The 24,978-nt window shown below is 42.0% G+C and overlaps 2 protein-coding genes across 4 annotated transcripts; one reads left to right on the top strand and one right to left on the bottom strand.

Moving 5' to 3' along the window:
• Positions 1-4,794: 4,794 nt before the first annotated feature.
• On the bottom strand, positions 4,795-10,812 carry HNRNPH2 (heterogeneous nuclear ribonucleoprotein H2). Of its 2 annotated transcripts, none has more exons than XM_070291092.1 (2): positions 10,618-10,812; positions 4,795-7,055 (listed from the first exon to the last, which is right to left on the bottom strand). In XM_070291092.1, exon 2 carries the CDS (start codon positions 7,000-7,002, stop codon positions 5,653-5,655), a length of 1,350 nt encoding a protein of 449 aa, XP_070147193.1. In that variant the 5' UTR covers positions 7,003-7,055; positions 10,618-10,812; the 3' UTR covers positions 4,795-5,652. The 2 variants fall into 2 exon arrangements, with proteins under 2 accessions (XP_070147193.1, XP_070147192.1); XM_070291091.1 differs by having other exon boundaries at positions 10,606-10,801.
• GLA (galactosidase alpha) lies at positions 10,730-23,573 on the top strand. Of its 2 annotated transcripts, XR_011446246.1 has the most exons (8): positions 10,730-11,257; positions 15,817-15,991; positions 17,023-17,200; positions 17,784-17,875; positions 19,505-19,666; positions 19,885-20,082; positions 20,434-21,270; positions 21,700-23,289. XR_011446246.1 is itself a non-coding variant. In XM_070291093.1 (7 exons), the coding sequence occupies exons 1-7, from the start codon at positions 11,049-11,051 to the stop codon at positions 20,737-20,739; spliced, it is 1,320 nt and encodes a 439-aa protein (XP_070147194.1). In that variant the 5' UTR covers positions 10,730-11,048; the 3' UTR covers positions 20,740-23,573. The 2 variants fall into 2 exon arrangements, 1 of the variants encoding a protein (XP_070147194.1); XM_070291093.1 differs by having other exon boundaries at positions 20,434-23,573.
• The last annotated feature ends 1,405 nt before the right edge of the window (positions 23,574-24,978 follow it).

Raw genomic sequence — 24,978 nt, 5'->3', positions numbered from 1 at the left:
TCTGGATTCATATTTCTCACTTAGAAAGTGCTCCTGCATTGGACTGGTCTGTACAGAAGACTGCTGATCTCAAAATCACCTTAACCCAATGCTCCAACATAGGAGGAACTATACCCACATCATGATGAGAAGATGACATCAGAAGCAGAAAACTGTCCCAAGGTACTGGACCTGACCTGTATATTTACAGTACTTTCTTAATTTCTTGGTTGTTGCTGTTTTGTTGCTAAGTTGTGTCCAGCTCCTTGGCTCCCATGGACTCTAGCACACCAGGCCTCTCTGTCCCTCACTATCTCCCAGAGTTTGCCCAAGTTCAATTTCTTGGAGTTTTGCATAAATCAGTTTTTTCTAGCTGATCCTCTATCTCTCCCCACACTTCAGTCCCCTTTCCCCACAGGTAGCCCGCTGAGTGGTGGGGAAAGGGTCAGGTAGGGGTGCCTCTGGAGGACAAAGAAAGAATCTGATAAGAATTCATTCTTCCCTCTCCTTGCCTGTTTTCCGTAGATCCTCAATCCCACACTTACCTACATCCAATACTTCTGGGTTACCTTGATGGATTTCTCCTCTCCAAGGCTCTAATTGGATGGCCCTTAGGAAATTTATTCTAGACGAAAGAAGCTATAGTTCTGTTTTGGCCAGTATTGATAATTAGTAGATGGGATTCCCTCACTTGGCCAATCAATCATACTTGCTATGAGCATGACCATAAATGGCTTTTCTTTTCAAGTTATTTAAGCTCAGTCAGAGAAACTAGCTAAATTTCAATCAAAGAATATAACCTTCTTCAGTTATGGAATAGATTAATATGATTAGCATCAGGCTATGATAATCTAAGTTTACAGCCCCTAATGTTAGGAACAAACGAATCATACTAAGGATAATCAGCCTAATGACACTAGGTAATTGAGCTGGGTGCCTTATGGGCAATGCCAAAATAATCATTACCTTGAAGATAGAGATTGGTATGGAACAGACCTAGGGATATACTGGGCCACACTTAAAGTTCTTATATAAGTATGTACTTATAACCCTATTAATGTTACTAGCTAGGAATTCCCTGGCAGTCTAGGGGTTCTGACTCCATGATTTCACTGCTGAGTTTGCAGGTTCAATACCTGGTCAGGGAACTAAGATTCCACAAGCCATATGGTATGGCCAAAAAATAAACAAGCAGAAAAACACAATGGTATTAGTTATATTACTTGTAGTCTGCCTATTTTACAAGACTATTGTTTTTTGCATTACCAAAGTATGATTGAACTTCCAATAAAAATAATGATGGCTAGGTAACTTGGAACACTTGACCAAATATAGTTCTATAAGATCAATGTTTGTAATAGTGTAACTCTAGATATGAGACTAAGCAACAAGAGGGAACCATTTCCTGGACCAGAACAGACTAGTACATTGCGTGGCTTATCAATGAAATCCTCGCCTGACCTGGGAATTAACATTCCTAATAGTGTGGAATGCTAAATGGTCATAAAATGCCTCCCAAACTTTGGGCATATGTTGACAATGATGGAGCACTGCCAACTAAAGAAGGGCTTCCCTTGTGGCTAAGTTTGTAAAGATCCCCTGGAGAAAGAAATGGCTACCACTCCAGTATTCTTGCCTGGAGAATTCCATGGACAGAGGAAGCTGGTAGGCCACAGTCCATGGGGTCTCAAAGAGTTGGACAGCACCGAGCAACTAACACTTTCACTTTCATGCCAACTAAAGAAGGTCATTCACCACCTGCTTCTACAAGAATTGAGTCATTAGCCACTGAAGCCACTAAACTTTGTTGTGTTGTGTTGTGCTTATACATATTGACCTCCTCCCTTACCTCTTGGGAGCAGTTCCTCAGAACTTTCTGAGAAGCTGTCTCCAGAGCTATAGTCCTCAATATCTCCAAATAAACCTGAAACGCACAGCTCTTGCTCTTTGTTCCTCTGAAATCGTCCCCTTCACCTCTTTGGAGCAATGCTCAAAGTTCTTTAAGAGCTGGTCTCTCCGGTTATAATCCTCAGGTTGGTTCAATAAAAATGTCCATTTCTTTCTTAAATTGACTATGATTTAATTTTTTCATCTACGGGGGGCTGGATTTAAGCATGCCCTAGAACGGCAACCCACTCCAGTGTTCTTGCCTGGAGAATCCCAGGGACGGGGGAGCCTGGTAGGCTGCCGTCTATGGGGTCGCGCAGAGTCAGACACGACTGAAGCGACTTAGCAGCAGCAGCAGCAGACGGTTACCAAAGTAGTTTTCGCCCCTCAGAGATGGGCAGGGAGACTCCAGAAGTCCCTTCCTCCTGGAGGCCACCGGCTGTCAGTCATCGCGCTAACCACGCCCCCTCGTACAAGGCCCGTACTTATTCCAGAACGGCCAGGGCCAGACCTCTGCCCTATCCCTCTTGGCAAAAGAAATACACTAGGGGGTTGGGTGGGGAGTGTCGAGGGTCTCTGGAAAGCAGACGGTGAGAGGGAACAATGAATTCTTTCCAAATTCTTTGTCTTCCAGAGGGGCCCCTACCTGACCCTCTCACCGTCACTCTGCAGGCTAAGCCGTGTGGAAAAGGGGGCTGCAGTCTGGGGAGCTATAGAGGAGTCGCTGGACCCAGCGCTGGTCAGCGCCACCCTCCTGACTCACGTCCCAGGGCAAGACTACCCTTACATCATCCCCTGAGGATCCAAGACATTTCCTTCTCTTTCCCTGGCCAGACGTCATTTCCTCTCCCTCCAGCATCCTGCTTCTTCCCTAAAGACAACGTTGATTCTTACTCTCCCAGAGACTCAGTTTTCTCATTTATAAAGTGCGTGCTTGACAAAAGAGCCCTGTGCAAAGGAGGGAGGGAGGGAGAAAAAGGGCTCTTGGAAAAAGCATTTCCACAGAAGCTCCAGGCGCAAACTAACACCCTCTTTTCCCAAACGAGGTCTTGCACCACGGTAAGCTTGTGACCCCATGCACATGTGTGGCGTTTTTTGTGTTTTTGTTCTTGTTTTTGCATTCACAAGACCGAATTTTGGTCATTGTGGGAGCAAGTTGTGAAATGGCCCTTGTGACAATCTCACCCTGGTATCACGCACAGCAAAATGGAATTTCATTCCATCAGCAGCTGTTTTGCAACAGTCCTCGAGGCTCAGCTTGGAGAAATCCTCATTTTTGCTGAGAGCATTTTCCCTGAAGGAAAAGACCTTGGTTTGTAGATAAAACTTACAGTGCTTTTGTGTATCAGTTCACAGGGTGGTTGGGGTGGGGTGGGCCGGGATCAACCAAGCCTATCCTGGGGTTTGGTGACATCTAGTGGCTAACTGAAGAATCTTTGCTTATACTAAGAGAATGTTCTGGAAAATTAACTGAGCAGCCTGGAAAGCAAAAACTCCTACTTGTGAACCCTCTGAAAAAAGCCTCCTGAAAGCCTTAGGAGGGCAAAGTAAATAACTGGCTTGGTATGACATGAGTTGAAATGGTATCTTGCTTTCTTGGCAACTTTGACAGAAATTAGAAGTCATTGAAGAATTTCAAATCACTACCCACTGTATCCTCAGCATGGTTTTCAATAAAAAGTGTCCTTGAATAAAATGGAATCAGGTAATACCAATCTGGTAGTTGCTTCCGGCTTCAGAGTGTTTCTCTGGGCCTCAAGCTCTAAACAGACCAAGGATTTCCAGGCTAGACAGAATTCTACAAAAACATCTATCAAAGTTCAGGTGCAACTGGTATTGGCCTGAGGGCATCCAGGCCTGAAGGCCACTGAGAAGTGTAATTGTTAACGGCCACTATGATATGGGTGGAAATGTAAGGTAACCTCAGATGTCACAGGTTTTCAAAGTCCTCACCGGAGATGCAAAGTATTATAAATAGCCATATGCAATTTACACTTCCATAGAAAGTTTAAACTACTTGATACAGGATAGTGGGGGAGGCAATCAAAACTCAGGGAGCAAGCAGCTTCTTAGAGTTGCATTTTAGGGTTTATAGGCTTGTACCCATTAGAGAACTATGATGAATCACAAAACATGGTCTTGAGACCAGCCACATCAGCAGATTCTCAAGCACCACCCCCGAACTACTGAATTTCAGAAACTCTTAAGAGCGGGCCCCAGTAACCAACGTTTTAACAAGCCCCATAAGATGATTCTGGCGCATACTAAAGTTTGAGAATCAATGATTTAAAACAAGCTTTAAATGCCCCCTTAAAAACCTTAAAGAGCTGATTCATCTCATTGTACAGCAGAAATCAACACAACTTGTAAAGCAATTATCTCCAATTAAAAAAAAATACCTTAAAGAGTGTTTAGAGACTATTAATGAATTCATGGAGAACACCGAATTGTTTCTGTAACATAGGTCTACTTCTTTTAAACATATAAAGGTGTCTCAGATCTTCTAAACTGACAGTTAAATGAAAGGAAGAGGATTATTTACTGGCCTTTACTTCTTTGGATTTTGGAGCATGCTGCCTTGAAAAAGTACAATGTCTCCAAAGTAGCTCAATAGTCCTGTGGATGTGATGAGGATAAACATAAAAATAAACACAAAGATGCTCCATCTCCATATCAGTCTAAGGAAGACAAAGTAAAATAATAATGGGATACAACTTTCAACTAACAAACTGGCCAAGATCAAGGATAAAAATGTGCTTCATTGAAGATGCTATGGGGATCCTATGAGGATTCATTCATATGAGGATGCTAAATTTTTTAAAATACACTCCTAGTGGAAACACAAAGTACCATAATCTTTCTGGCAGAGGATTATATAAAAGAAATGGCCTGTAAGACAGAACGTAATAAAAATGAAGCTGTACAAGATTTTTCCAGTTTTTAAAAGGAAGATTTATTTAACAAGTTTCACTTAGTACAATACATCTAATGGAAATCACAATACAAGGAAAGATTTAAATCAAAGCCTCAGAATTTCATACAAACAACATGACCAAACTCCTAAAGTATTGGTATTACATTTCAAAATTGTCCCAGAGCTTTTTTAAAAAAAATTAAAGGTGTACACTCACGTGCCTTACAGGATATTAAACCAAAAAGCTAGAATTAACAAACATGCCAAATGTTTTCACTTGAAATCGTAGACACAGCTCCTATATTTGAGTTTTTACAGAAAAGCATGTTTCTCAACATGCATCCAAAGTTTTCAATGTATCATGGTATAAGAGCAACATTTAACATAAGTGAAACTGCTTTAACCTAAATACGCTTACTGCTTAAGTACACTCCTATAACATAACTAACTTGAAGAAAGCTGAAAGTTTTAACAGTTATGGTCAATACTGAACTTTGTTATTACACCCTATGTGAATGTTTCAGTGTTCAAAATTACTGAGCTTGAAGTTTTAAAACAATCCTGACTTCCACTTTACAGTAAGCATGAATTACAAGCTTGTAATGCAAAACTGTTAAACTTAATTTTTATTAAAAAAAGAGAGAGAAAAAGAAACAAAGAAAGAAAGAGAGAGGGAGGGTAGGAGGGAGGGAAGGAGAAAGAAAGGAATGAAAGGAAAAAGAAAAGGAAGCTAGCTGACCAAGAGTGATCAGAATCAATGATAATTCCCATGTACCAATCATACTGGATATGCCTGACACCATTCCTATTCTAGTTAACTCCCATAAATGCACAGCTGTTATTTCTATTGTTGTTCGGTACTCCTTCTCTGCCTAAGCGAGGTTTGATTGATAGTCACTGGAGTTTTCCTGCAGAACTTGGTCATATCCACTCATACTACTCTGACCACCATATCCACCTCCGTAACCACCACTCAGCTGCTGACTGGCAGGACCTCCATAACTAGACTGGTTGGATATGCCCATGCCTCCCATCATTTGGCTACCATAAGCTCCACCACTTGCCCCGGCTGTGGAATTCAAAAAGAGTTCTACGTAGCTGTGATCATAGGCTCCCCCACTTGTGCCTGCAGTAGAATTCAAGAAGAGCTCCACGTATCTGTGTTGCATGTTAGCTTTGTCTTTTGCCATAGCTGCCACAGCATCTTCATGAGTAGCAAATTCAACATCTGCCTCACCAGTAACTCTGCCATCAGGTCCGATTTCAATGTGTACTCTCATGGGATTAAGAGGTGAGAAGAAATTGTAAATATCATTCTCAGTGGCTCTGTAAGGTAATCCCCTCATGTGTACACAGTGCCCTGTGGTGCTCTGAAAACTGGACCCACCATCTCCATATCTATGATCAGACATTCCTGAAAAACAGTAATTGAGGTCTCTTCCAAATCTATCAGATCCAAAGCCATATCCATCATTATAGCCACCATAGTCGTCATAGCCTCCATACCCTCCACCATAGGCACCCCTTCTCATCCTTTCAAAACCAGCCCCTCTGCCAATGCTATTATACCCTCTGCCAGCCCCTGGCCTGTCATAGGGACCTGGCCGCTGCATAGCCATGAGCTTTCGAGGGGGGTCATAATGGGTTCGGACTTCAGCTCGGCTACTCTTGAAGATTTCAATGTACCGGTGCCCTATTCTTTCCTTGTGTTTCTTTAAGGCCTTTTCAGCTATCTCCTGCGAAGCAAACTGCACAAAGGCCTCCCCTGTGCTCCGCCCCTGAAAGTCCACCGGCAGTGTCATCCCATTTGGCACAATTTCCAACCCTGAAAAGAACTGAACAATCTCTTCCTTGCTACAGCCAAATGGGAGTCCTCTAAGCCGGACGAAGCCATCATTGGCAGTATCAGGACTATTCGGACCTGTGTGCTTCAACACCCAATCCATTTCAACACTGTTGGACTTGAATACTTCAACATATCTGTGTCCCATGGTTTCTCTGTCCTTCTTCAGAGCGAGTTTCACTTCATCTTCAGACTCAAGTTCGACAAATGCTTCACCACTTGGTCTGCCTTCTCTGGTGTAGATGAAACGAATACCTGATGTGCCGTTTTGGATTTTACAATCGGAGAAGAAGCGCATCACTTCATCAGCTGAGCAGGACCAGGGCAGGCCCCTGACCTTCACCACGAACCCCTCCCTGCCTTCGGTGCTCAGCATCATGGTGGTTCTTGAATTCTTGCTGGCAGGTTCGGTTCAATGTAATTTTGGTATAGCTGAAAAAAAAAATTAAGACTACTGTCATGGAAAAATGTTCATAATATGGTTAAGAGAGAAAAAGCAAACTATTAATAGAAAATTACACTGATAGCTTTTTCTTAAGACATTTGTATAACAGAAAGACTTCACCAAATTTCTAACTCATTCATTCATTCAACAACTATTTATTTGACATCTATTTTATGTGCTGGATACCATTAATGGTGGCTATTTCTGGGTGGTAAGATTATGGGAACTTTGTTTCAGGGAATGTTTTCTTTGGCTACTTCTGTATGTTCTAAGTTTTCCACATTCATCATATATAAACACAAAGTCAGGAAAGATATACAAAAAATAAAAAGATACACAAAATGAATGGCAACTAAATCAGTGAGAGACATCGACACATAAAAGCTACATCTGATTATATAAAAATGGAAAACTTCATTACATCAAAAGATTAAACATAAAAAACAAAAAACAAACAAGATAACTACAACAAATACATTACTATCTTTATTATATTGAAAAACTCATATAGATTAGTTAAAAATCAAGTAAATATTAAGGCCAAAGAGATAAATGGGAAAAAAAGACACTACAGAGAATTTACATCTTCATTTTACATTGTTCAGTTGCCAGATCCAGTACTAGGTTCTGGCATATAAGGATCAATAAGCCCAGAAATGACTCATGGTCCTACAGAGGCACTGTACATCTGTACTGAAGACAAAATGGGCAAATAAACATTTCTCTACTATGACATAATTATGAACAGGGTGAAAGGGTGTTATAAAGCAGGGATTGACTGTTCAATTCTGTCAGCGTAGAATAGTTAAGTGAAAAGGACTAACCGGCCCAGGGATCCACAAATTCTAAAAATTATGATGGAGCATAAAATAGGAGGCAAGGCAGGAGATACGGCTGGCAAGGTAGAGATTCATCCAGGAGGTCTTATCAGACAGACAAAGGCTAGAGGCCTTTTAAGGGTTTTACATGGGGCACTGAGGGGAGGAGAGAGGCGGGGAGGGAGGTAAGGGGAGAGAAGTGAGGGGAGGAAAGAGAAGAAGGAAAGTGAGGGGAGGAGAGTCAAGTAATCAGAACCTTTCAGAAAGATCACCATGGCAACAGTGTGACGCTCAAACAGAGGGGGTGGGGGTGACACTACCAAGAGCAGCTAGAGCTCTGTTAGAGATATGTTAAGGTGTTTATCTAAGGCAACAGCACTTTTAAAATGGGGGGAGGCAAGGTACTTTTTAAAAGGGGGGAGAGGCAAGATATGATCTATGCATTCAAAGCAGTGGACTCTGGGAGACTTGGTAACAGATTAAATGTATGGGAAATACAGATGTGAAGATACAGAAGAGTCTGGGAAATGTTCAATACTCATCAATCATCAGAAATACAAGTTAAAACTACAATTAACTGCCATTTTTCATCCATCACCACAGTGAAAGTAAAATAGGAAGGATAAGTTGATACTGATATTCAGGGTTCCCAAACTAATATACTCCCAGAGCAGTGAAAGTTGATGCAGTATCTCTGGAAAGCAATTTGGAAATATGTCATGCCTTTTGATACAGTAAATCTACTTTGGTTATATGCCCTAAGAAGATCTGAAATTCAGACAAAGGTTTATAGAGCTAAATATTCTTTGAAAGATATTTTACTAAAAAAGATGAAATATTACCCACTTTAAAAATTGGAAATCTAATAATATAAGAAATTACTTATGCTATGATCTTGTGACCTAAGATCATAACTGTGTTATAACCACAACTGTGAGAAAGATATATGTTCATATATCCTTCAACCATGCTAGAATTCCTTCCAGGAACCTGGTCAACAGAAATACTCACAAATGTTCACTGTTGCATTGTTAGTGATGGCAGAAAATTAGAAACCTAATTACCCATTAATAGGGGAATGACAGAGTGAATTATACTTTAGCCTTAAAACAGAAAGCCATGTAGCTCTATTTTTTTTTTTAATCTGCCCTGACCCTGGAAGATTTCCAAACTAAATTAAATGAAGGAATAATGTATAGTATGAACCTACTTATTTTAAAATATAAGCAGGCACATCTATATGTATGTAAATGCAGACAAGTTCTGGAAGCATATAAGTTGTTTTTTGAAAAAAGGAACACTGTAGGGTAGCAAGAATGTAGAGGAATTTCACTTTTTACCCTATATACTTCTAAATAGTTTAATTTTAAAAAATCACTGTAATTGGAATTCTTTTAAAAGTTAGGAAAGTGCATGCATGGGGAATTTGTCACATGTTAATAGAGGCTACTCTGAGTGGTAAGTTTATGGTTTTTTCAACTTTTTTTCAATTCTTTTGTGCATTCCTAATTTTCTATAGAGAGAAACTTTTATTTCAGCAAAAACAAAAACAAAACAAAACAAATTAAAACGTTTACTTTTGTGATATTTGGTATAGCAAATTTGATAAAAAATTTCTATTTTTGTATGTGCATGGCTTATCTGACAAGGTCTGGGAACAGTGGGCCTCTTGGAAAGAAAGTAAAAAGTGTACTAACATCCCTAAAACTACACCAAAGATACAAGTCAACATTCACTAACTCCCTAAGATGTGCCTGGAACAATGCATGTGTAGTGCTAAGTTTTCCTATAGATCATTTTCAGGTCTGAGTGACAGATTTACACACTGGTTTTTTGCTTGCCTTAACTCTTGGACAACCCATTCCATATAATGTCCCTACAGCCCTCTTACACACTGGTTTTTTTGCCTGCCTTAACTCTTGGACAACCCATTCCATTTAATGTCCCTACAGCCCTCTAGGCCTTAACATCCCGTGTGGGGACACGGAGGTTCTGCTTCATCACTGTGTCTCCTGGGAAGGCCACGAGGACTCTGTTGCCTGAAGTAGGAACCCGGATTCCATTTGTGAGTTAAGAATTTGTGCATTTATGTGCGTGTTATATAGAGACGTTTTACAGACCGAAATGCTGAGTAGTTGTCTACGAGTGATGAATTACGTGTATTCTTTTTCAATTTATAGCATACCGTTATTTTTCCAAAGTCCAAAAATTGAACATGTAGCTTGTTAAAAGCCAGAAAAATAAACGTTATTTAAATATTTAATTCAGTAAAAACATTCATTGGGCGCCGCGGTCAGGCACGCAGTATTTGCCTAGATGTGACTCTACAGATCAAATTCGCTTGGTGCCTCTCCCTACAGACAATCAGGCACTGGAGACTGGGTGCCTGAATGGGTGGACTAGCATTCAGACCACTGGACTCCAGATCTGTTTTTCCTAATCCGGGGACGTGGTTTTCCAATGTTTTTCAGCTTACGGTTCCTCTTAAGGGTCCTTTGAGACCCGCCCAGACAGACAGATATACAAAAACACAGACAGTCACGAGCGTCCACCATTTCCCCACCAGGCGCAGCAAAGGCGGCTTCCCGGCACTGAGATGGGGGAAGGGGGAGCGGGGGAGGGGAAAGCAGGAACGAAAAAGGCGGAGGCGGCCCGCGGACCCCGCTTTGGTCTGCATCATCACCACCCCCGGGTCCCCGGGTCCCACCCACACACCAACCTCTAACGATACCGGATAATTTTCCTCTTTCTTCCCTCAAACGGCTTATAGCGAGACGGTAGACGACGACCAGAACTACTTCTGCTCACGTAAGCGATAGGTCACGTGAGGATCTACGTCATGTGAGATCTCGGTCACGTGAGCACTGCTAGGCTCTAACCCCGGATCATTAAAGTGCTGCACTTCCTTCTGGTATAAAAATAGGGCGGGTCGACATTCAGAAAGAGAGAGAGTGGTTGGTGGCGGCGCGTCTTCTGTGACTGGTCATTGGTCGGCCTCTGGGGATAACCATCCCAGTTGCCGGAGAAACATTCACGTCACGGCTTAATTACTCAGCGGTGATTGGTGATGGGGACCAAAGCGGGTTCCGCGGACCGTCTCCGCCTTTTTACCCCTGTAGGTTAAATTTAAAACCCCAGGTGACTCTTGGAAATCTGTGCTGTATGATGACCGCGATGGTGAGACCGGTGAGCAGAGTCCTGCGGCTGGGCTGCGTGCTGGCCTTTTGCTTCCAGGTCCTGGTTCCCTGCGGGCTCCCTGGGGCTTGGGGCCTGGACAACGGCTTGGCGATGACCCCTACCATGGGCTGGCTGCACTGGGAGCGCTTCATGTGCAACGTGAACTGCCAAGAAGAGCCGGATTCCTGTATCAGGTATCAGAGATATTGGGTACCTTCTTCCCTTCGCCTTTCCATATATTTGTCTGGATGTGTTTGGAAGGATGGAGGGTCTCAGCGAGAAAATTTTGAGCCGGAGGGAGAGCTCCCCTATCGCTGCTGCTTTTTTATCCCCAGCAAACTGCCCTGGATGGGGACTAGCCCTGAATTTTCTCTGTGACCCCTGGTTGGGGACTAGCTCTAGATTTTCTCCATGTGACCACTTAGGTTGGGTGTCTGGCCAGCGACCTCTTCTTCTCCACGTCTTTCTGCCTGTTCACCCACCTAAGGTTTTTCTCCATTTACCATCCAGTTCGTTCAGACCTTTATTGAGGGCTACTGCCCTGTCTCTGGAGAAGGCAATGGTACCCCACTCCAGTACTCTTGCCTGGGAAGTCCCATGGACGGAGGAGCCTAGTAGGCTGCAGTCCATGGGGTCGCTAAGAGTCGGACTCGACTGAGTGACTTCACTTTCACTTTTCACTTGCATTCATTGGAGAAGGAAATGACAACCCACTCCAGTGTTCTTGCCTGGAGAGTCCCAGGGACGGGGGAGCCTGGTGGGCTACCATCTCTGGGGTCGCACAGAGTCGAACACGACTGAAGCGACTTAGCAGCAGCAGCAGCAGCTGTCTCTGCAGGGTACTAGCACTGAGAACAGCTGTGGTGAGTAGGAGAGACAGGACTAAGACAGGTGTCATTTCTTCTTTTGGGGTCACGGGTTCCTTGGCTTTAATTTGAGGGAATTTAGAGAGACCATAGTGTCTCCTAGATCTCCCCACCCCATAGCCCTTGGGTATGGCGTCTGGTTGGAAGGTTATGTGGAGGATCTTTAGTGGATAAGACAAATATGGATCCTATCAGACCCACACATCCTTTGTCTGCAGATTGGAAAAGCAACTCTTACCTCAGGGAACCAACTCTGGTGATCTTTAAACAGTTCTTATCTCACGCAGGTTGACTTTCAACTAGATAATCCATCTGAAGGACAAAGCACAGTGCAATACCAAACCCCCTCAATTAGGCATATGGAAGGAATGTTCTTATCCCATGCTCATGCTCAGCCCACGTGTCTTTGCGACCCCGTGGACTGCAGCCTGCCAGGGTCCTCTGCCCATGGAATTTTCCAGGCAAGAACACTGGAGTGGGGTGCCCTTTCCTCTTCAAGGGGATCTTTCTGACCCAGGGATGCGTCTGTTGCGTCTCCTAATTGGCAGGTGGATTCTTTACCACGGCTTCCTAGGTGGCGCTAGTGATAAAGAACAGACACGGGTTCAATCCCTGGGTCAGGAAGATCCCCTGGAGGAGGAAAGGGCAACCCACTCCAGTATTCTTGCCTGGAGAATCGCATGGACAGAGGAGCTTGTCGGGCTACAGTCCATGGGGTCACGAAGAGTCGGACACAACTGAGTGAGGGCACAGGCAAGGAATGTTCTTAGCCTGGAATCTATGGGGAAATTAATGCAGATCTGCAAATGTGAGTATATGTGTTTTTCTGGAGAGAGGATCTTGAGCTTTGTTCAGATTCTCAAATAGATCTCCATCTAGAAAAGGTTAACAATCACTGATAGATATTGTTTAAAAACATAATAAAGACAACCTTGGTGCAGAGGCCCCTCTATAAGCAGCGGTCATGGTACATCCCAGTGGCCATAAGTTATTCCTTTCAATGTCTTCACAGATGTTGGTCAAACATGACAGAATTAATTGGCTTTCTAAGTATCAGACTAAATCCATCATGACCCTGGAGTAAATTATGGCCATCCCATATTTCTTTCTGTCTTTTCCTTTTTTTTTCCTAAGTGGTGGTTGTCTTATTTTTGTATCTGATTATGAAATTAATGCATGATTATGGCAAAAAATGTGGATAGTAAAGAAGAGTACAAAGAAGATAGATTCCCCTCATTTCACCACCCAGAAATAATCATGGTTAAAGTGTTAATATTCGACCTTTCCTTTTTTTTTCTATGTAAATATAAACACGAATTTCTTTTTAAAGTGTTTTTCAGTAAAAATGAGATCATGTTTATGTCTTGAGCAGTTAACAAGACTCTGAAGTCTGCCTGCCTAGGTTCAAATTCTAGCTTATTATTACTTTGCCAGGTGATCTTGGGCAAACTGATGATCCCTTTGTAAATTGAAGAGTGAGTGCCTGGCACAGAATGAGAGTTTCATAAGTGCAGATTGTATGTATTCACCATACTTTATTTAAACAAGCTCCTGTTCATAACTACTCACACTCTTCAATTTTCATTATTATGAACAAAGCTTACTAATAACCACGCTTGTACCTCATCTGATTTTTTTCCCTAGAAGTCTAAATCCTGGGTCCAAGGGTATGCTCATTTTGTTTCATATCAAACTGTCCTCCCCCAAAAGTTTTACAAATGCACCTTCCCAACAACCATGTGGGCTTCTGTGGTGCCCTGCAATGCAGAAGACCTGGGTTTCAATCCCTGGGTCAGGAACATCCCTCGGAAAAGGGAATGACTACCCACTCCAGTATTCTTGCCTGGAGAATTCCATGGACAGAGGAACCTGGTGGGCTATAGTCCGTGGGGTTGCAAAAAGGTAGACAGGACTGAGTGACTCAGGCTTGTGTATGAGTTCCTGTTTTTTGTTATTCTTCTGAAATTTGCCAATCTGGTAGTTGTTTTTATTTTCATTTATTTGATTACTGATAAAGTTGAACATCTGTTAATAAGTTAAATTGGTTGTTTGTTTGCATGATTTCTTTTCTGCACTGCTTGTTTGTTCCAAATTTTTCAATAGGAGTGTTTGGGGTTATTTTGTTTTCTTTTTGGGTTTTGTTTGTTTGGGGTCTACCATAAGTTGTGAATTCAGTGGTTCTTTTTTTTTTTTTTTTTTTTGGACCATTTTGCACAACTCGTGGGATCTTAGTTCCCCAACCAGAGATCCAACCTAGGCCCTTGGCAGTGAGAGCTCAGAGCCCTAACGACTGGACCACTAAGGAATTCCCAAAACAGTGGTTCTTGCTATATGCTGGTTTTGATATTTATGTATCAAACACCAGGTTTTTCCTTTATGATTTCTGGCTCTGGCATCATGCAAAGAAAGTTCTTTCCTATCTGAATATAAAATGGAATACAAAATTTATATTTTCTACTAGCATTTTTATGGGATTTTAAAGTATTTAAATCTTTAATCCAGCTGGACTTTGTTCTCCTATAAGCAATATTACATTTAATATGTACTAAATTTCATGATATCAAATGGCTTGAAGGATCTCTTTTCTGAACTTCCTCTTTGATTCTATTTATCTGTGTATTCTACTGCTAATAGTAGAGCACCAGCTTCATTTATCTTTTATAGACTATTCATGTATATAACTTTTGAGGTGACGTTTTTGAGTCATGTTGCAAACTTCCTTAAAAAGTCCTTTGGAGATTAGTTAAAGGTTTTAGTAAATGTCTAGAAGTGTACAGGGAGAGTTTGCTTTTTTTTAATACTGAGTTTTCCTATCCAGGAACAAAATAATGTGTCTCCGTTTATTCTCATAAATTGGAACATCCTCAGTTGGTCAGTTCAGTCGCTCAGTCATGTCCGACTCTTTGTGACCCCACGGACTGCAGCATGCCAGGCCTCCCTGTCCATCACCAACTCCCAAAGTTTACTCAAACTTATGTCCATTGAGTGGGTGATGCCATCCAACCATCTCATCCTCTGTTGTCCCCTTCTCCTCCTGCCTTCAATCTTTCTCAGCATCAGGGTCTGAGAAACAAATGAGTCTGTTCTTCACATCAGGTGGCCAAAGTATTGGAGCTTCAGCTTCAGCATTAGTCCTTCCAATGAATATTCAGAACTGATTTCCTTTAGGATGTACTGGTTGGATCTCCTTGCAGTCGAAGGGACTCTCAAGAGTCTTCTCCAACACCACAGTTCAAAAGCATTGATTCCTCGGCACTCAGCTTTCTTTATAGTCCAACTCTCACATCCATACATGACCACTAGAAAAACCATAGCTTTGACTAGACTTCGTTGGCAAAGTAATGTCTCTGCTTTTCAATATTCTATCTAGGTTGGTCATAACTTTTCTTCCACAGCAAGCATCTTTTAATTTCATGGCTGCAGTCACCATCTGCAGTGATTTTGGAGCCCCCCAAAATAAAGTCTGTCACTGTTTCCACTGTTTCCCCATCTATTTGCCATGAAGTGATAGGACCAGATGCCATGATCTTAGTTTTCTGAATGTTGAGTTTTAAGACAACTCTTTCACTCTCCTCTTTCACTTTCATCCAGAGGCTCTTTAGGTTTTCTTTGCTTTCTGCCATAAATGTGGTATCATCTGCATATTCAGATATTCTGCATATTCAGAGGTTTTTGATATTTCTCCTGGCAATCTTGATTCCAGCTGGAAGAAACACAAGAGGAGTGAGAAGAAAAAGGGCCAGTTCATTTTACCCCCATTGGTTGTAATTACTACCAAACTATTACTGGGTTGAAAATAAATTGCAAAACCTTGAGATGCCTAATAAATCGAAGTACCCAAGCATTTGTCTAATGAATTGTAATGATTCTTGGAATTTGTCTTTCAGCGAGAAGCTCTTCCAGCAGATAGCTGAGATCATGGCCTCAGATGGCTGGAAGGATGTAGGTTATGAGTACATCTGCATTGATGACTGTTGGATGGCTCCAGAAAGAGATTCAGAAGGCAGACTTCAGGCAGACCCTAAACGCTTTCCTGGTGGGATCCGCCACCTAGCTGATTATGTGAGTGTATGGGTAATTCTCTTTTTTCATTCAGGTGACTATAAGCATTTCTGTACATAATCTTGCTCAAAACACTTGGAAAGGAAAATAGCTGTTACTATCCAAATTGTAAGGCTTATTGGGTGGAATTTTCATCCCATCAGCAGATCTGTGTTTCACAATAGTTCTTGAGGCCCATCTTGGAGAAGTTGTCTTTTTGCTGAAACCACTGAATTCTCTAGGAGAAAAAGGGAACTTGGTTGTTGACATGCGTGCATATATTTCCATATAAATTTTGAGCAGTTATCACAATTGTACTATAGACTACAACTTTAGAAGATAGAAGGAATATGTTCTAGAGATTGTTAAAGAGCAATGGAGCCAAACACTAGTTAAAGGCAGTGAAGACAGATACTGAGTACAATTCAGTACTGTTGTAATAGGGAAAAGAGCCAAGTTCAATCCAAAATACACCAAAGATGAGTGGAGTTTTAAATAGCCAGATTGTGGGGGTCAGTGGATGAACAATTACTAAGAGGAGATATCAGGAGGAGGGCAAGCAAGCCAAGGACTTAGACATCAAGGCTGGGGCATAAGGAATTTGATCACATATTAAAAGGTAGAGGGAGGAGGGTGACTTTGCAGGATTCTTACTAAAACTAGACAGGGTAAGCTAAGGCAGAGGCCTCCTTGAGAGGGAGTTTAGAGGTGCCTAAGGTTCAGTCAAGGAAAGAGTCTTTGTCCAGATAAATCTATCATTGCCCTGAAGATGTAACTTTTAAGATCCCGTCAAACGAAGATCAGAGCAACTGACAGCTCTCACATCAGTTCTATGCTATTGTTACATGTAGAGTTTGAACTCAGCAGAACTGAGGTCTTTGCTCTTTATCTCCTGACAAACTAATCTGGATAATTTTATGGGCTGGGGGGCAGGGGAAAGCCCCCCCAGTATCTACCTGGTGAAGTGTACTGGTCTCTTCGTCCAGCCTGAAATGGTTCTCTCTCTTTCATGATTGCCCTTCTAGCGAGGTGACTCTTTTCTCTCATTTCAGGTTCATAGCAAAGGACTGAAGCTAGGGATTTATGCAGATGTTGGAAATAAAACCTGCGCAGGCTTCCCTGGGAGTTTTGGATACTATGATATTGATGCCCAGACCTTCGCTGACTGGGGAGTAGATCTGCTAAAATTTGATGGTTGTTACTGTGACAGTATACAACATTTGGCAGAGGGTATGTTTCATCCACAAGATCTAGCCAAGAGCAAAAGGCAGAACTTTGAGGACAAGGTAGCTAAGCACCCAAAGAACTCTACTCCTCACTTTGGAAATATCCAGTCACGATACTGGAAATAATGATTCTCTGTGTGCCAGGGTTCCTGCCTCTTCTTTCAGTTTGTCCATCATTCATGCATGTAAAAGCCACATGTACCTAACCACAGCTAAGGCCATGAACTTTTCATGTAAGAGAGCTCTGAGTTGACTCCAGATAATTGTTAACTCTCTGTCCATCACTGGGAAAAGAGTCCCAGATGTCAAACAGTCGCAGAGAGAACATCTTCCTTCCTGCCCTTCTTCAATATAGGCACCACCCCGCACTCTCTCCTCAGGACAGTCCCAGCAGTCTGGGTGCCACTATGCACAGTGTAAGCACAGAACAGTCGCCTCTCTGTGCTGCTGGTTTAAAACAGAACAGTCGCCTCTCTGTGCTGCTGGTTTAAAACAGAAACGTGGCCCTTCCAGGCAGCTTCTATTAAAAACATACAGCCCCAGCTGGAAATCCCTTTCTTTCTTTTATACATTGTTTTCTTATACAGGTTATAAGCAAATGTCCTTGGCCCTGAACAGGACTGGCAGAAGCATTGTGTACTCCTGTGAGTGGCCCCTTTATATGCGGCCCATCTTTAAGGTGAGCTAGTGAGTCCAGAATCCAACAGAGCCTTGCTGGTAGATTTTCAGAACTCAAGAGCAAAGGAGACGAAGGTCCCTATCAAAGTCCAGCCTTACTTAATAGTCTCATCCTGCCGTTTCTCCCAGGATCCATCCACCTCTCACCATGCCCACTGCTGTAACTGGAGACTAAGCCACCATCAGCCGAGAAGCCAGCCATCTTTGACTCTTCCTTTTTGTCTCATGGTTCACAACCTATCCACAGCAATCCTTTTAGCACTGCCTACAAAATATATCCTGAATCAGCCCACTTCATTATCATGTTAACCTATTCAGTTTCCTTCTGTGAGCTTAACACTTAATGGAATTATTTGTTGATGTACCTATTGTCTGTCTCCTCCATTAAAATGTAAGCTTCAGGAGGGCAGAGACCTTTTCTGACTTCATCAGTGTATCCCTACCTTATGGTAAGTGTTGAATAATTACTTATAGAATGAATCCCTGTTATCTCCTAATCTCTGCAAAATTCTCTAACCTCTTTCTAAACATCTAAAACCTCAGATAGCCTACCTGCCTATCTACAAACTTATTTCTAATTAAACATAGCAAATTATATGCCTGGGATTCAAATTGCCTTACCATCTGCTGGCTGAGTCCTGTGTAATTTGGAACTTTTACTTATTAAGATTATTTTAGTTATGTTTTAATTGAAGTATAGTTGATTTATAGTATCATATTAGGAAATCACTGTATTTACTTCTGATTATAAAAGTAATATATGTGCATTTTGGAAAAGTTAGACCGTGAAGTATAGAAAAAATTAAAATCCTCCATAATCCCAATACGGTAGTCCCCCCATCCCACAATTTTTGCTTTTCATGGCTTTGGTTACCAAAGTCAACCACAGTCCAAAATATTAAATGGAAAATTCCAGAAACAAACAATTCATAAGTTTTAAATTGCACACGTTCTGAGTATTGTGATAAAATCTTATGCCATCTCACTCTATCCCGCCTGGGACATGAATCATCCTTTTTGTCCGGCATATGCATGCTGTGTACACTACCCACCCATTGGTACCTGTATAGGGGAAAAAAGGTAGTACATATAATACCACTCAGAGTCTTAGAATGCATCCCCCACACATAAGGGGGGACTGCTGCACCTAGTTACTGTTTGCTAAATTTCCAGCAAAAACAGTGTTAAAACCATTTTAAGTTATATAGCTTACTTCTGAAGCAAACGTCTTACAATGAAATTCCATTATATTAATTATAAGGATTTAGCACTCCTCATAGAGACCTTTATCGGGCTTCCCTGGTGGCTCAGACGGTAAAGCGTCTGCCTGCAATGCGGGAGACCTGGGTTTAATTCCTGGCTCGGGAAGATCCCCTGGAGAAGGAAATGGCAATCCACTCCAGCATTCTTGCCTGGAAAATCCCATGGACGGAGGAGCCTGATAGGCTACGGTCCATGGGGGGCAAAGAGTCGGATATGACTGAGCGACTTCACTTTCACTTTTACTTTTCATAGAGACCTTTAATCTGTAAACTAAGGAGGCTACAAGTACCTTTTTAAAACATGATTGTTTTCCTATCACAAGCATGTTAGTAGAAGGTAAACAGAAGAGTTCTGTCTGTTTTCACAGCCCAATTACACAGAAATCCGAGAGTACTGCAATCACTGGAGAAATTTTCCTGACATTTATGATTCTTGGGAAAGTATAAGGAATACCTTGGACTGGACGTCTTCTAACCAGAAGATAATTGTTCCTGTTGCAGGACCAGGAGGTTGGAATGACCCAGATATGGTAAGAACCTAAGCCCTCTGCTTCAAGCTCCTGAAGTGGACCTGTTTCCTTCCTACTTGACACCCACGATAAATCAGAAGGGAGAAGTTCCTGGGAGAAGGCTTTATGTGAGAGTAATCAGAGCAGGATGCCCTGAAAGGTGACTTGACTATATGTCTAGGTAACTAGACATAGAATGTTTTATCTGCCTTGAATTCTTACTTCATTCTTTGTCCCAGTTGGTGATTGGCAACTTTGGCCTCAGCCGGGATCAGCAAATAACTCAGATGGCCCTCTGGGCTATCATGGCAGCTCCGTTACTCATGTCCAACGATCTCCGAAGTATCAGCCCTGAAGCCAAAGCCCTTCTTCAGGATAAGGATGTAATTGCCATCAACCAGGACCGCTTAGGCAAGCAGGGATACCAGCTTAGAAAGGTATAGTAAATAATGTTCTATGGGAGAATATAGGAATTGGCCAAGAACATCTTCTCTTGCCTTATCATTTACAATTCATCCAAATGTTTATTTGGGGTGTGTATTTTACGATGGTTTAATACTCAAGTACCAAGGTTGTCTTGGACTGAAATCTGTTACTTTATGGAGGATATGCACTGATCTTTTAAGAAGGCATTTTTTAATCTTGATATCATAGTTAGTGATGAGGCTCCTTTGTGCTACTTTTCTCTAGAAGTGCTTGATAATTCTAAGACATAATGCCACAAATAATATGGCAACTTATTGCTAGTTACCAAACTATCACACCTCTTTTTCTGGCTTGTTTTTCAGGAGGACAACTTTGAGATATGGGAACGCCCTCTCTTGAACTTAGCATGGGCTGTGGCTATAGTAAACCTGAAGGAGATTGGTGGACCTCGTTCTTACACCATCACTCTTACTTCCTTGGGTCGAGGACTGGCCTGTAATCCCAACTGCCTGATCACAGAGCTCCTGCCTGAGAAGAGGAAGCTTGGGTTTTATGAATGGACTTCAAGTTTAAAAACTCAAATAAATCCCACAGGCACTGTTTTGCTTAGGCTAGAAAGAACAAGCTCAGCTCAGTTCAGTTACTCAGTTGTGTCTGACTCTTTGTGACCCCGTGGACTGCAGCATGCCAGGCTTCCCTGTCCATCACCAACTCCAGGAGTTTACTCAAACTCATGTCTATTGAGTGGGTGATGCCATCCAACCATCTCATCCTCTGTCGTTCCCCTTCTCCTCTACCCAGCATCATGGTCTTTTCCAATGAGTCAGCTCTTCGCATCAGGTGCCCAAAGTATTGGAGCTTCAGCATTAGTCTTTCCAATGAATATTCAGGACTGATCTCCTTTAGGATGGACTGGTTGGATCTCCTTGTAGTCCAAGGGACTCTCAAGAGTCTTCTCCAACACCACAGTTCAAACACATCAATTCTTCAGCGCTCAGCTTTCTTTATAGTCCAACTCTCACATCCATACATGACTACTGGAAAAACCATAGCTTTGACTAGACTTCTTTGGCAAAGTAATGTCTCTGCTTTTTAATATGCTGTCTAGGTTGGTCATAGCTTTTCTTCCAGAGCAAGCGTCTTTTAATTTCATGGCTGCAGTCACCATGTGCAGTGATTTTGGAGCCCCAAAAAACAAAGTCTGTTACTGTTTCCATTGTTTCCCCATCTATTTGTCATGAGGTGATGGGACCAGATGCAGTCTTAGTTTTCTGAATGTTGAGCTTTAAGCACACTTTTTCACTCTCATCTTTCACTTTCATCCAGGGGTTTTTCAGGTTTTCTTTGCTTTCTGCCATAAAGGTGGTGTAATCTGCATATCTGAGGTTATTGATATTTCTCCCAGCAATTTTGATTCCAGCTTATGCTTCATCCAGCCCAGCATTTCACATGATGTACTCTGCATATAAGTTAAATAAGCAAGGTGACAACATACAGCCTTGATGTACTCCTTTCCCGATTTGGGACCAGTCTGTTGTTCCATGTCCAGTTCTAACTGTTGCTTCTTGACCTGCATACAGATTTCTCAGGAGGCAGATCAGGTGGTCTGATATTCCCATCTCTTTAAGAATTTTCCAGTTTGTTGTGGTCCACACAGTCAAAGGCTTTTGGTATAGTCAATAAAACAGAAGTAGATGTTTTTCTGGAACTCCCTTGCTTTTCTGATGATCCAACAGATGTTGGCAATTTGATCTCTGGTTCCTTTGCCTTTTCGAAATCCAGCTTGAACACCTGGAATTTCATGGTTCACATATTGTTGAAGCCTGGCTTGAAGGATTTTGAGCATCATTTTGCTGGCATGTGAGATGAGTGCAACTGTGCTATAGTTTGAACATTCTTGGAACTTTTCTTTGGGATTGGAATGAAAAATGACCTTTTCCAGTCCTGTGGCCACTGCTGAGTTTTCCAAATTTGCTGGCAAATTGAGTGCAGCACTTTCACAGCATCATCTTTTAGGATTTAAAATAGCTCAGCTGGAATTCCATCACCTCCACTAGCTTTGTTCATAGTGATGCTTCCTAAGGCCCTGTTGACTTCTCATTCCAGGATGTCTGGCTCTAGGTGAGTGATTACACCGTCATGATTATCTGGGTTGTGAAGATCTTTTTTGTATAGTTCTTCTGTGTATTCTTGCCACCTCTTCTTAATATCTTCTGCTTCTGTTAGGTCCATACCATTTCTGTCCTTTATTGAGCCCATCTTTGCATGACATGTTCCCTGGGTGTATCTACTTTTCTTGATGACAGCTCTAGTCTTTCCCATTCTGTTGTTTTCCTCTATTTCTTTGTAGTGATCACTGAGAAAGGCTTTCTTTTCTTTTCTTGCTATTCTTTGGGACTCTGCATTCAAATGGGTATATCTTTCCTTTTCTCCTTTGCCTTTAGCTTCTTTTCTTTTCTCAGATATTTGTAAGGCCTCCTCAGACAACCATTTTGCCTTTTTGCATTTCTTTCTCTTGGAGATGGTCTTGATCACTGCCTCCTGTACAATGTCATAAACCTCCATCCGTAGTTCTTCTGGCACTCTGTCAGGTATAATCCCTTGAATCTATTTGTCACTTGTACTGTATAATTGTAAAAAATTTGATTTAGGTCATACCTGAATGGTTTAGTGGTTTTCCTTTCTTCAACTTAAGTCTAAATTTGTCAATAAGGTGTTTATGATCTGAGCTAGTCAGCTCCCAGTCTTGTTTTTGCTGACTGTATAGAGCCTCTCCATCTTTGGCTGTAAAGAATATAATCAGTCTGATTTCTGTACTGACTATCTGGTGATGTCCACGTGTAGAGTCTTCTCTTGTGTTGTTGGAAGAGAGTGTTACGATCAGTGTGTTCTCTTGGCAAAACTGTTAGCCTTTGCCCTGCTTCATTCTGTAAGGCCAAATTTGCCTGTTACTGCAGGTATCTCTTGACTTCCTACTTTTGCATTCCAGTCGCATATAATGAAAAGGACATCTTTTGGGGGTGTTAATTCTAGAAGGTCTTGTAGGTCTTCGTAGAACCATTCAACTTCAGCCTCTTCAGCATTATTGGTTGGGGCATAGACTTGGATTACTGTGATATTGAATGGTTTGCCTTGGAAACAAACAGAGGTCATTCTGTCATTTTTGAGATTGCAACCTAGAGTGCATTAAAAAGCTTCCTTTACGAGTGACTACCCTGCTTTTGTCCATCTTCAGCTGTTTTTATTTCCTTGCGTAAGATTTTCCACATTTGAGCTATCTGAAAACATTTTGGGGAAAAGCCTTTGAACCAGATATGAATAGCTGAGAAAGAATAGCTTAGTAATATTAATAAGTAAAATAATAATTAACAGACATACCTCGTTTCATTGCATTTAACAAAAACTGTGGGGGTTTGGGGTGGTTTTTGTCAAAAATTGAAGCAACCCTGCGTCTGTCACAAGTCTATCGACCCTGTTTTTCCAACAGCATTTACTCACTTCATGTCTCTGTGTCACATTTTGTTAATTCCCACAATATTTCAACCTTTTTTACTATTACTGTATTTATCATGGTGATTGTGATTTACTACGGCAAAAAATATTGACTCACTGAAGATTTAGATGGTAGCTAGCAATAAAGTATTTTTAATGCATCCATTGTTTTAGATATAAGGCTATTGCTAATATTGAATAGATTACAGTGTAAAGGTTAAGTTCTATATGCACTGGAAAACCAAAAAACTGGTGACTACCTTTTTATCTGTTGCCTGTATTGGAACTACAGACCAGGCACTATTTTAGATGCACAAGATGTACTGACCTCACAACAACCCTGATGCAGGTACTTAATCACTGTAAATTACAGCCAGGAATTTAAACCAAGGCTGGTGGCTCAACTGGTAAAGAATCCACCTACAATGCAGGGAGACCCCAGTTCAATTCCTGGGTTGGAAGATCCCCTGGAGAAGGGATAGGCTGCCTACTCCAGCATTCTTGGACTTCCCAGGTGGTTCAGCTGGTAAAGAATCCACCTGCAGTGCAGGAGACCTGGGTTCAATCCCTGGGCTGGGAAGATCTCCTGGAGAAGGGAACAGCTATCCACTCCAGTATTCTGGCCTGGAGAATCCTATGGACTGTATAGTCCATGGAATCCCAACGAGTTGGACACAACTGAGACTTTCACTTTTTAACCCTTACACCACTACCTACTTGGATGGCACTAATTCTTAGCCTAATGCCAGTACTTTGGTCACCTGATGCAAAGAAAGAGCCTACTCATTGGAAAATACCCTGATGCTGGGAAAGACTGAAGGCAGGAGAAGGGGGCGACAGGATGAGATGGTAGGATGGCATCACCAACTCAGTGGACATGAGTTTGAGCAAACTAGGAATAGTGAAGGGCAGGGAAACCTGGCATGCTGCAGTCCATGGGGTCGCAGGGTCAGACACAACTGAGTGACTGAAATGAACTAAAAGGGAATATAAAAAGAAAACTACTTTCTCAGTTTAAGGGGGAAAAAAAGAATTCCCTTTATAAATGGACGATTTAGAGGCAACCCATGCATGTGCGCTCATCTGCTTCAGTTGTGTACTACTCTCTGCAGCCCTGTGGACTGCACCCCACCAGGCTCCTCTGTCCTTGGGATTCTCCAGGCAAGAATACTGGAGTGGGTTGCTATGCCCTCCTCCAGGGGATCTTCCCAACCCAGGGATCGAACCAGTGTCTAGTATGTCTCCTGCAAAGGTGGGTTCTTTACCACTCACTGTGCCACCTGGGTGGCAATCCAACAGACGACATTACTGAATTTTTATGGAAGAATCTTGTCAGGAAACACCCCTCCACACACACTTAACTTTCTAAATCTAGAAACAATTGTTTTTGTACTCTAGGTCCAACAAATGCAAAT

The sequence above is a fragment of the Ovis canadensis genome, chromosome X, assembly GCF_042477335.2.
Source record: "Ovis canadensis isolate MfBH-ARS-UI-01 breed Bighorn chromosome X, ARS-UI_OviCan_v2, whole genome shotgun sequence".
In the NCBI taxonomy this organism is placed as follows: Eukaryota; Metazoa; Chordata; class Mammalia; order Artiodactyla; family Bovidae; genus Ovis; species Ovis canadensis.
The sequence above is the reverse complement of the archived record's forward strand: the minus strand, read 5'-3'. Positions and strand labels throughout refer to the sequence as shown.